General features: G+C 39.9%; 1 protein-coding gene across 2 annotated transcripts in view; it reads left to right on the forward strand.

Annotated features, from left to right (window-relative positions):
- med13a (mediator complex subunit 13a) overlaps positions 1-12,296 on the forward strand; it is a 71,294-nt gene that overhangs the window by 30,122 nt on the left and 28,876 nt on the right. For both annotated transcript variants that reach the window (XM_029519298.1, XM_029519297.1), the window contains exon 4: positions 8,080-8,225. In XM_029519298.1, coding sequence (XP_029375158.1) covers positions 8,080-8,225 — 146 coding nt within the window. The remainder of the gene's footprint in view (positions 1-8,079; positions 8,226-12,296) is intronic.

Raw genomic sequence — 12,296 nt, forward strand, 5'->3', positions numbered from 1 at the left:
AAGTAATAGAGCTCTGAGTGTGTGTAAGTGAATGTGTTGGCCTTAAGAGTTTTAGTCTAGTTTTTTCTCCAGCACCTAGTCTCCTGTGTGAGCTGTGTGTTAAAGGCAGGCTGTTGCCTCTCTCAGAGCCCGTGTGTTTGTGTTACTTTGGCAGCAGACAGTGCTGTTGTTTCCCAGTGGTCAGGTGGCTAGACAGTAGGGAAGATTATATCACCCTGGAAATGTCCTCTAAATCAATGCAATCTGCCTTCTTTGTTCTTTCATTGTCCCTTCCTTATTTGTCTTGTTTTCTTTCCCTCTTCACCAAAATACCATCTGATGGTATAATGCATATATGCTTAATCCTTATGGCTTAGCATGTGTCTTGTCCTGTGCCAATTCCCAGAGTGCTTTTAAAGGAGAAAGGGAAATTCACGCTGCCTTTTGATATTTTTACAGGTAACAGTAGATGTGTCATAAGATGTCACACATAATACAAGCTCCCCAGCAGCATTGCTTATCCAAATAAAATTTTATGTTGTCTTTTTCTCTCTTTCGTCACTGTCCACAGTCATAATAATTGACACTCTTTTACTCACGTAGTGGCTGATTGCTATTGTAAGCTTTTTATTCCACAAACATTGTTTATCAATGTTGTGTCAGAATCTGTACCAATGCCAGCATGTCCTGTCACTGCAGAGGCACCAGTCAAAACATGTTTACATGGCCCACATTGCAATAACAAGCTGCTACAAATGGCAGATATCCATGTGCAAGACAGAGCAGAGATGACAGCTGTATGCCCAGAGATTGAAGGGTGTCTCTTCTCAGCGGAATAGACACTTGCTCTCCACTGTTGCTGTTGTGCTGAGGAAATGTACATCATCTATACGGAAGCTCAGTTCAATAGTGCGCGGCCAGCCAAAGCCAAATCTGTGGAATGTCACAACTCTGCAGCCTCCTTCCTTCCTCACCCCTTTCTAGCTTTATATCACCACTCTAGAGCAGGACAATAATTTGATATAGATATTGTGATAGAAAAGATTTCAATAATGTCGATATGGTTTTTAAACACATTTCTGATATTCCGCTTTACATTATTTACAGCATCTGTCTCTAGTTGCAGTTCATTGCATGATGCTGCCGCCACTTCATTGTATTTAAGTCAAGTAAAAGGAGCTGAACACAACATGCTATGTAGGTGCATCATGACATCACCACAGCCAGCTCTGACACACTAAATGTGAACCTCACAGAGGTGACTGAACAAGCTTTTACAAGTCATAATAAAGCAGACATAATAGTTGATAAGAGAGAAGAGACTAATTGAGGGTTTGGAAGAGGTTCAACTATCAAGCCTGAACAAACACTTTTGTTATTCTTAATCGTGGTGGCTGATGCGCTTTTTGTTTTTTTTTTTACTCAAGAATGAAATAATCAGCCTAAGATATTATTGGCAAAGTTGAGGTTTGCTGTTTGAATATGACAGCTAAATATGAGTAAAAGGTGACAGTGATTTACTTGCATTGTTTTTAGATTTAAAATATTGAATTATTTTGCAGGAGAGGGTTTTATAGACTTAGCAAATAAATTTTTTGTAGAAGTTTGTACGTACAGACATCTGTGTGCACGTGTGCCTGGCTTCATCTGATACCTAAAAAGAAAAGCATGAGATTGCTCAGCAGGGATATGAGCAGTAGCTAATGTTTTGTGAGTTCTGTTTCTCTTCTAGAATTTAGTTTGTTTTACATTTACTTGCAATAAAAAGTGATTGAAATAACAATAAGTATTTTATTTCAAACTGCTGATTAGTTAAACCCTTAGAGGCTTTTAAAAACAAACATAAGAACGCAGCAAAAGAATTCATGTGACAGTGGGGCACTATTTTGTTGGTTAACCAAATCTTAACAGAAGCAAACAGTGCAAACAAAATTACATAATGCTTAGGAAATAAAACTTAGTGAAAATACCACAGATACATTACATTTGCCAGGAACATCAACATCATCCCACATTACAAAAATCCTAAAGCAATGCATGTTACTTTATCACAGCTTGAGCTGCCTGTGAATAAATTCAGTTTGGTTCCTTTAGGTTTGAATGGGCAGCTGCTTTGCTACCATTTTCTATAACAAGCCCCAAATTCATCTGCTGGCAAGCACAGATCCAGATAATACTGTAGATAATGTCGTTGTTGCACACAGAGTAATTTTTCTAAAAATCTTATTTCATAGTCTTATTTGTATCGAACAAAAATTATTAGATTTTAGGATAAATTGTTCTTCAGAGATCAAAAGTTTGAGAAAAGATAAGAAAAAAAATTATTGATTAATTAGTTGTTCAGCAGCAGACTAATCAGAAACTGTTTTAATGATTAACAATTGTTCCAGTGAGTTCCTTCTTTTTCATTGTAATGATTTGTTATTTTATATCATTGTAAACTGTAAATTTACTTTGGGATTTAAATTGTTGTTCAGATGAAAGCATGAGCTTATGCTGAGGTAATTTTATTTATAAATCATTGGCATTCTGTCCAAATTAGTTAAAGCTTTAGAGCGAATGAGGTTTAGAGGTAACAGTTGAATGATATGGATCTTGAGGCTGAGTGCAGTTTAGATAAACTTAAAAGCAGTGTGAGTGAACAGGGGAGAATGCTGCTCCGCTTTGGTCTGTCAGTGAAGTGATTAAGCTCTCAGAGGCAGTAAAATGTCAAAAGGCCATGTACACTGATGAAGAACAAGCTGGGATGTGAATTTGTTTTTACATAAAAGCCATATTGAAACTTCAGGGTAGCGATATCTGTCCATGTACCACGCAGCATGTGACAGTGACTGAGGCTGTCAGTCCTGTTCAGCTCTCACTCCCGACTCTCTCTGCTGCCACACCGGCCTTGGGCACCTCATTTCCATGCCATGCCATGCCAGCTGAAGGCAAATGTACCCACCTGCTCTCCTTTTGTAAGTGTCCCCGCTTCAAATCCTCACAGGATTATCTTATTGTCTCCTTATAGTGGCAAAGGCCATCAGCCATTTGCATCTGAGAGGTGAAACAGGGAGTGCCTCTGTGGCGTGTGAGTGACCATACGCTCCGTGTGACGAAGAGGAGAGAGCAGATCAAGAGAGTGGCCTGCTCTTTTTTTCCAGCTAATAGATGAAGACCAGGGTAGAAGTGAGTGGGAGGAAAGGTGGGGAAATGGAGAGAAAAGATGATTAAAGATCTTGTGGCTTTTTGTCAGGGTACAACAGCAGCCTTCCTTCCTTCAAGCTTTCTCTTCAGGACTGAAAGGAAGAGAGGAAGTTGAACACATTGGGAAGTGAGATCCCACAGATCCAGTTAATGAACATCATACTCTGACAAGTATCTGCTTGTTTTGTTGGTTATTTATCAAAGTTTATTAAAATTCTCTATTCAATTCCTCTAATGATAGAGCAAAGGGGATGAGAAATATTTAATCGTTTAAGAGGGATTTCTGTGTCCATCAGCTCATGCATTCTGTGCTGCTGACAGGTGGTGTTTTAATCGCACATGTGCACAATTTTCTGTAGTGTGCAACGTTGGCCTTGGTTTTTTTGGTCTTTTTTGAAGTGTAAGCAGTATCTTGCTGCAGGGGAGATGACATTCTGAAAATCCCAGAGAACCTGGAAGCAGGTTTGACATACTTTAACAGACACAACGTGTCATGGAGTAAAGGCATTTAGGGAATTCTTTGTTGACTTAATTAAAACGGCCAGAAAACAAGGGAAACTGGACAAAATATAACTCTTTTACACAGTTTCTGTACAGATTAAAAATCTAATTTAAAGCCGTCAATTAGTTTAGAAGAACTGATCTTACTTGCATTTTGATAGTGCCATATAGAGCCTGTTTCCACCTTCTTCTAGCACTAATGATAAGTTATACTGACTTGTTTCCAGCTCTGAGTTCATATGCAGCATACAGACATGAGTGGTATTCATTCTCTCATCTTAACTTGGGCATGTTTCCCAAAATATGCAAATATTATTTCTTTTGGCATTTTGCCTTTTCCTTATTGGACATTTAACAGTCCAGAGATTGACAGGAAATAAGGACAAAGGGAGAAGAGTCTGAAATGCAACAAAGAGCCATCTAGCCAGGAAGTGAACGGTGTACCAGTGAACCTTTAGGCCCCAGGATGCGGAAGCCTCCTATTTCTATCCTGAAACAAAGCTCTGTGTCATCATGTCATTGAGTCACTTTAATTAGTGCTGAGGGTTCCCTGTGCCTTCACTTGGCCCGCTCCTCTCCTACCACTTGCCCCCCACACACACTTCTTCCTTCTTAACAGCTGACGTTTGCAGGTGTATGTTTAGCCCTCATGTTGAGGTGTGTGTGTGTGTGTGTGTGTGTGGGGCTGTGTGGCTGTGTTAACTGCACCAGCGAGCAATAGATGTTTACAAACCTGATATTGGCACAATGGTGTGTTTGTGTGTGTCCAACGTGGACAATGAACACACTTGCACACCTTATAACAGTTCCAACAGGCTTGTGCTGCAGTTTGTCACAGTGTAAGCTTCACTAAATCATGTTCTTTCTGTTTGTGTGTGTCAGTGAGAGATGCAGTGACAAGGAAATGTGTCACGTGTTGCTGTTTATGTTGATGTTTCAGTGCCTGCTTGGCTGAGTGCCATCAAGGCACCTGTTGAGTTCAGTAAGGCCTGTCTGCAGGATTATCTCCACTGTCCCTGTTTATTGACCTGACATAAAAAGACACATTAAAAGGGCTGAAACCGGAGTTTTGTGGAGTTAATTTAAGTAACTGAAAGCAGACGGGACTCAATAACTCATAAGAAATTAACATCCATGAAGTGATATAGGAGCGGACTCTCATCTCTCTTTGGTCGTAATACGATTGTTTAGCCTGAAACGGTTTTAATATCAACAGCTGGCACATTTGATAATCTTCTTAGCCCAAAAGGCTGACACTGATGAAGCAATCTGTACACTCACATTTGAGAAGATTTAATTTGAATCTAGTGTAACATTTTATGCATTTGTGTGTTTGTGTTAGAGTTGGGTTGTACTTCTGCCTGCTGAGCCACAGATGGCAGCCCTCTACCTCGAGCCTACAAGTGCCCTGCTAACACGAATGTGTGAGAATGCGTAGCGTCAGGTTTTCTTTGAGAGCGAGAGGAGAATGGTACACTGCAGTTCTGTTGATGTCTGCACAATACAACCACACATGTAGACCTCGTCATTTCCCCTCTTCTCCAGCATGGATGTTCAATGACAATCAATGACTATCAGTACAATTGATAGGGTTTGCAAAAATCTGCACCCTGTGCTGGTCAGTATCAGTTAACCACCAATTGAACACCTCCACTGCTTTGTTACTGGAGCAGTTGTGACACACCTCCCAACAAACCACACCTCAGTTATCAATTCTGATCCGATCCAACCTGACCAGGTGTCGTCATTTGTGTTTCCGTCCCTCTTCCTCATCAGGTGATTGCTGATAGGAACGGTTGTCTTTTTGTAGCATTTCGTCTTCATCTTGCTGCTCCCACTGGGCAGCTGTGCCCGAGACAGCTCTGTCAAGTCCACAGTAATGAGACAGTTTATAATACCACAGGTCAGGTCAGGATGTTGAAAAATGTCTAGCATAGTATTTGTTCATGTTACAGGGATGAAGCAGAAGTGAGTTCAGACAGTTTCAGACTCGAACAGCTAATCTGCTGAGCAATGCAGTGGGTGTCGTAGATGTACTTTCGCTTCATGATAAAGCTGGTTCTCCATTCACAAATCTCCATATTTATGTCTAAATGCAATAAATTTGTTTAGAGGAAAAAGTGGCAAAACATATAAAATGTAGAATACAATTTTATATTTTTTTTTTTCTTTTTCTTTTGAACTTTTTAAATTTGTTTCAAACACTTTTTGTATATTGCTCAGTCCACAGCGGTTCCTGCTGCTTCTCTAAACTGGCAGCAAACTCATCTGAATTTACTTTAGCTAATGCATTGAAAATACATGAGGACCTCACACAATCCCACATTCAAATAGCCCAAATGTCGTTGGTTTGTTTATTTATTTATGTATTTATTTATTTCTTATTAGCTGTTTAATCCTTTTCCCAGTTTAAATGCTTTGTTATTGAGCTCTTGAAGGAACCGGCTTGTGTGTAATTCAGAAAACACTGTAAGCATCAGTGAGCATGCAATTTGATGATGCAAATCATAGAATGCCGCCATCACATCACTAGGCATTCCACCTTGAATGTTTGTTGAATTTATTACATTGTACATTTGAATGGTCTACAGAATGCCAGAATGAGATTTTTTCTTATAATGGCAAAGTTGAGCTACATTCACTTAGCTGCAGGAAAATCTTGCATTTTTTTCTGGAGTCCTCTGTGCTGGTCTAAATGTGGTGCTCTCCTTTGAATAAACAAAGGGAGAAACAATATTTCATTATTGTGTTGTATAAATATTTTACATTTATTTATTTTTCCTTTTTCTTTTTTTTTTGGCAGCTTCACAAGGAAGCACTGGAAATAAGCATAGAGGTCATTCTAGTAATAATAATAATAAAAAAGAAAAAAACAAGTCTGATGAGTTGTCTCACTCAGACCCCTAATGACTACAGAAAGCAAAACCATGCCCACTACATCAGACTGCTGAGCTCATGTTTCTTCGATGGACTTTGGTGCACAGAACAAAGACTGCAGATTTTTTTCCCCAACATCACTTACACTGTTGTCCCTTAAGGCTCCACTGTTATATTAAGATACTAGTAATGAAAAACACCATCAATGAACACATGAGCATTAAAGTATTGTATTAAACATGTCCATGAATGAATAATGAATGACAGCAGCAGTTCAATACCTGAACACTAAAACATGGATGTTTTGGTAGAAATGCAGTGATATGAAAGGCTCCCTCTTGCTTTTACTTGCCTTCATTGGCCTACTTGCCGCCAGCTCTACAAAAATGAATAGTATACATTTATAGCCGTTCACTAACGAGAACCACCTCATCTTTGGAGGAAAAAGGAAGTCTAAGATTAACGTCAAGCTCAGGGGGGCTTAGGGCATCTCTCCACTACGTAGGTGGTATTATCTTATTGAAGTGCACTCTCTCTCTCCATCTATCTATCAGCCTTGCTCTCTCTCTGCTCCTTTTCTTTAATCCTCTGCAGAGTAGGTGTGCCAGAGAGAGAGGGAGAGAGCATAGTGATATTTGCTTAACCAAATCCTTGGGGGACGCAACCCTTTTTGATCCACTTCCAAATTCACCCCTTCATTTGGTCATCTGTCACTAGCACTGTCTCCCGCTCGCTCTGCATTTATGTGACTTTGTGCGCATGTGCTTGCAGGTGTGTTTATTAAATGAGACAGGGTGGGCGAGGGTGAAATAAAGAGGAAAGCCCACAGATAATGGTCCTTCTCGGTTTCCATCTGCTGCGTCCTTCCTTTTCATTTCTTCTTCCAACTTGTCACTTGGGTTGTGCTGTGCTAAGGTCAGACTTGCACAGGCAGGGGTTGCTGTAAGTAGATGGACTTGTGGCTCGCCCCTTTGTTTCACACCTTCATCCTGAACTCTGCACACACCGTTGAGGTTTTTCTCAAATATCCCATCCATTTGTGTCTGATATTTATGGGATTATTTGTGTATTTAATATTACAGTTGAAAAATGCTGCAAACATTTTACCGGTAAAAGCATAAAAACATCTTTGCATGACCAGAGTGTGCACAGATTAGGAGCTTCTCCTTTTGCTCCCTTGTATCATCTCTGGCTTCATCTCTTCCATCAAGTCTTTGTCATGTTGACACAGAATGAGTGAAAGAGAAAGAAATTCCACTGTGCCCTTTGATTTAAAAAAAAAAAAAAACACTGGTTATTCTAATAATATTTTCTCTTGCTACCTCTTCTCTCCATGTGAGCTCTTATTTTTTTCTCTCTATGAACAGGAACAGGAACATGAACTTGACTATCTGAGCCCCTGTCCATTGCAATCGTTCCTGCACCTCACACTTTGTAGGAGTTATTCATTGCGAGCCGTACTTCATTTCAGAGGTACATATTAAAGTAATGTGATCCCAAATGACTCATATTTTCTCTCTCTCTTCCTCCACACAGTGAGCACCTATCCTGCGCCTTTACCTTTTTCTTGCATGGTGAGAGCAATGTGTGTACCAGTGTGGAGATCAACCAGCACCAGCCCGTCTATCACCTGACGGAGGAGCACCTAACTCTGGCTCAACAGGCATCCAGCCCCTTCCAAGGTAGGTCTCCAAAGGCACTTGACATCTTTTGAACTTGTATCAATGAGTTCTGTGCATCTCTCAAACCACCATGTTACACAGCATTCTTGGTGAATATAGTCCAGTTTGGGGCCAGTTAGAAACACATGTACCACATGTAACCTTGTTCTGTTCTATTTCATGCTGGAATTAGGAATGTAATCAGTGCTTGAGTGGCTGGATAAACAAACAAACTTGCCACTTTGAATTGACCCCCAAGTTGAGTGCCACAAATTATCTACTGACGTCATTATTGCTCTTAGGTTTTGTTAGAATCTGATTGATGGTGTCTGAAACTTCGTAAATGAAAGATAAACAATGTCCCTCCCAATGGGCCTTGTGTTATTGGAGGAAATTAATCCTAATGTTTTTCATCTTTTGTTTCTTTTAACTTATTGCGTCAAGGCTTCCATGGAATTCTTCATTCCAAAAGATATTGCCATGATCAGCTGACAAAATCCAGCAAAAGCTTCCTGATATTCGTATTTGTACATATGCCTGTGTACTCAGGCAATCAGGCCAAAAGGACTGGTAGTCTTTTGGATTAGCTTTTTTTTCTATTTTGCAACTTCACAAAATGCAGCTGGGAGGCGGTGCATTTTAAGGTAAAGAATTAAAAGTGGTGTTTTTCTTTGTTTTGTTTTTCTATCAGAAATCTGCCTCATGATCAATGTAAGTACACAAAGTGTATGAAACAACAAGGTCTCGCACAGAATTGTGGGAACAATTTTACTGGGAACAGCTTAAAAATGTGAGTGCAAATATAAAGCAACTGTGCAATCAACTGCATTCTTATTTCCAAATAAGATTAACAATATGCTGCTGAGGCCGAGAGGGCTTTATCATGTTTACCATTAAGAAAGTAAAAGATGAAAACGCCTTGCATGAAATTACCCATTGAAATGCATTGTCAAATCATAGAAAAGAGAGACAAAGAAACACCAATGTCCTATAACCATGAGTGATCGAATTTTAGATGGCCTCATTTTTATATTCAAAGATATTCATGTCTTAGATTAGTCTGAGAAGCAGCTTAATATGGGTTGGTATATAAAATGTGCATCTACAAAAAGATGTTAAGCAAAGCAAAGCCCTATGTCCAAAGGAGTTAAGGTGGAATATAGTAGAGAAAATGAGGGAAATGTGCTTCCTTATGTCTATTTTTTCACATTGTCTTGTAATATAACAATTTTAAAGCTCAGTGTCGATGGAGAAGGTTAAATTTCTCAATGAAATATATTAGAAAGTGTGTGTATTTGTGTGTTGTGTTCTGTTGTATGCTGTTGCCAAGATAATGCATACAATACAACGTTTTTGTCAGGCTGTCTTTGGTTAGAGATTGGCTCACAGCCTTCTTAAAAGAAAAGCTTCAGTAGTCACTGTAAATTAGAGTGTAGCACATTTCTAAAAATCTGAGGCCCTAACATATTTCCATCATTGGCTCTAAATTCATTATCCTACCCCAAGACGAATGTGGTGTTATCAAAACCATTGTTCGCTTGCATCTCCTCTCACACATAGAGATGTTAATATAATGACTATAATTTACCTCTTGACTTACATTGTTTGGGGAAGGAAATCGTTTTCTCCAAGTAACATTATTAGATTAAAGTGATTTCAAATAAGTATAAGTAAATAAGTACACATCCATTCTGTTGGTATTTCTATTCAAATTGAGGTGTAGAGTGCTGTACCAAGCATTTGGCTCAGCTCACCACCCCCCATGATCAATCCCTCTTACGCAGGCTGTCACGTAAATGGACCTTTTCTTTAATTTACCAACACCAACATTCCGCCTGACCCAAGATAAAACACATTTTAAAATCCTCTGTTTCTAAATAGAAGTTAGTGTTTCCCAGGAAAGTGACAAAGCGCGACATTGTCTGACTTTTGATCAGACTTGCTCAGTGATTGACACACGAGCCTCTGGGAAAGGTTTTCTACCTTTAACCCGCTCATCTATCGTTAGATAGATGGGATTCTAACCTCTCCTTTCCATACGCTGCCACCTAAATAATAACAATAATCACTTCCTTCAATTACCACAGCAATTCCTGCACAGCCAACTCCTTCTCCTTCTCCTTCTGAAGGGTGGTGATAATGCCTGGTCTTGCTAAAGAGCAGTGACTTTGATATAAATACAGTGATTACTGGAACTGGCATGGATTCTTAAATAGATATTGATGGGTTTTGCTTGTCAGTTAGGATGATCATAACCCTCTTCAGTCTCCAGCAAGTAGATTGTGTTATTACTGACTTGTTCTATTGCTCTGTGAACACCAGTCTTTGCTCAGTTATCTTCCTTTCAATCGTCCTGCACGGACGTGCCTGCACCCCATGTAGTGAGCACTGATATATAAGTGAGTGTGTATCTATTTTATGAGCCACACTTAGGTATGGTGTGTGTCTGTGCACAGGTGTGTGTTTTCACCGTCACAGCCTATCTCCTCCTGCTTCCCTGTCCCCAACCCCCACCTCTGCTGTGCTTGGTTTACTGCGCAGCCGAGCGCTCTGGCAGGCAGACCTCTTCAGGATGTGACCTCATAAAAGGGCGCAGAGTGAATGTAATGAACTCTCAGCCCATTACACTGATCTGAGCACATTTGACATGTCTTCAGGGAGTCAGAGAGAGACTCACAGGCAGGCAGAGAGAGGCAGAAGGGATGGAGGGAGGGGGTGGCACTGTGGGGTGGGGTGGTGATGGGGAAAATGGTAAACCATTTCCATAATTGTGCTGAATTTGATCTCTCGTCCACAACTGGCCCCAGGTCTTGGGACTGTGTATGCAGCAAAAAAGGCAGAAATGAAAGGGAAAAGGACTCCGGTTAAATTTAATTAAGGTTAATGTAATCGGCCATAGCTGGATGCTGTGTGCTGCACCATAAACAACCTTTTGTTCTTCACTCTGTTGGGTTGTTTTTGCTGACGTAGTATATTCTGTAGGTTAAGGTGGAGCATGATGCTATGGGGCTCTTGGGTCCTTTGTGTCTCTTTCCATGTTTCATAATTTAGCTTAAAAATGCGTTAACATTCAGGTGTTCTGAACTACACTACAGTTCCTTTGACAGTGAAGAACATTGGCGCTCTTTACCTTGTGATGTTTAACATGGATGCTGCCGTCCTACTGTGTTACTTTCGCCACCATCTACCAGCTACATCCTTAAAATAGACACAACTGATTTTCATTTCAATGTCACATTGAGTAATTTTCATTATTTCTTTGCAAAGATTAAAAATGATCCACTGATAGAAAAAGTGCTTAATTTTGTTGATGCATCTCTAACAAGCCTTTGTGGTCAGGGCTGTATTCAGTGAACAAATGCATTGTTTTCTCTGTCTAGTTTGGAAAGGTGCTTTTCCAGTCAATCACTTTCAGTTTGAAAACTGTTTTTTTTCTATTATCAGTGACTTAATACAGGGCTGACAGGGTGAAAAGATAAAGTAAAAAGTGAGGCTGATATCAGTCAAGTGAAACTGCACTGGGTTTTTTTTCTCTGAATCGCTCATGCTGAGGTAGTCAGCCTGAATCCTGAGAGGAAATAGTGAGTTCTGCTTAAATAAAAACAAATCTAACTCTCTCCTTTGATTTTACATTTTACGGGGTTTAAGTTCAAGAGCTGGAAGATTTGGGCCTCTAATGAAACTCTACTCCTCAAGCATCTTGTCTTCTTTTTCCCACCATTTTCTTTTTCTTGTCTCCCCCCATTTTCCCATCCTGGAAGCTGTTCTATGGTCCGGCCCCAGGATCAATACCTGGAGACAGAGGCCATCCAGTCTAGTAATGGCATACTAGAAGAGCAGAGCAGAGAGGGACATTAACAAATGCTCACTTACCCACCTACATAGCCAGTGTAGCTGAATGAGAATGGAACAAGCTTGACAGGTTGCATGTTTTTATATATATATACATACTTAAATGCCAAGCTGATATGCTGACAGTATATTTTCTGTGCATATATGTATGCATTATGCATGTTATCTTATGGTAGTATTTGCATCCTGATGGATTTAGGTCTGTTCTATAAGCAGACTGATGGGCTCACTGTGTGACTC

The sequence above is a fragment of the Echeneis naucrates genome, chromosome 14 (genome assembly GCF_900963305.1).
Source record: "Echeneis naucrates chromosome 14, fEcheNa1.1, whole genome shotgun sequence".
In the NCBI taxonomy this organism is placed as follows: Eukaryota; Metazoa; Chordata; class Actinopteri; order Carangiformes; family Echeneidae; genus Echeneis; species Echeneis naucrates.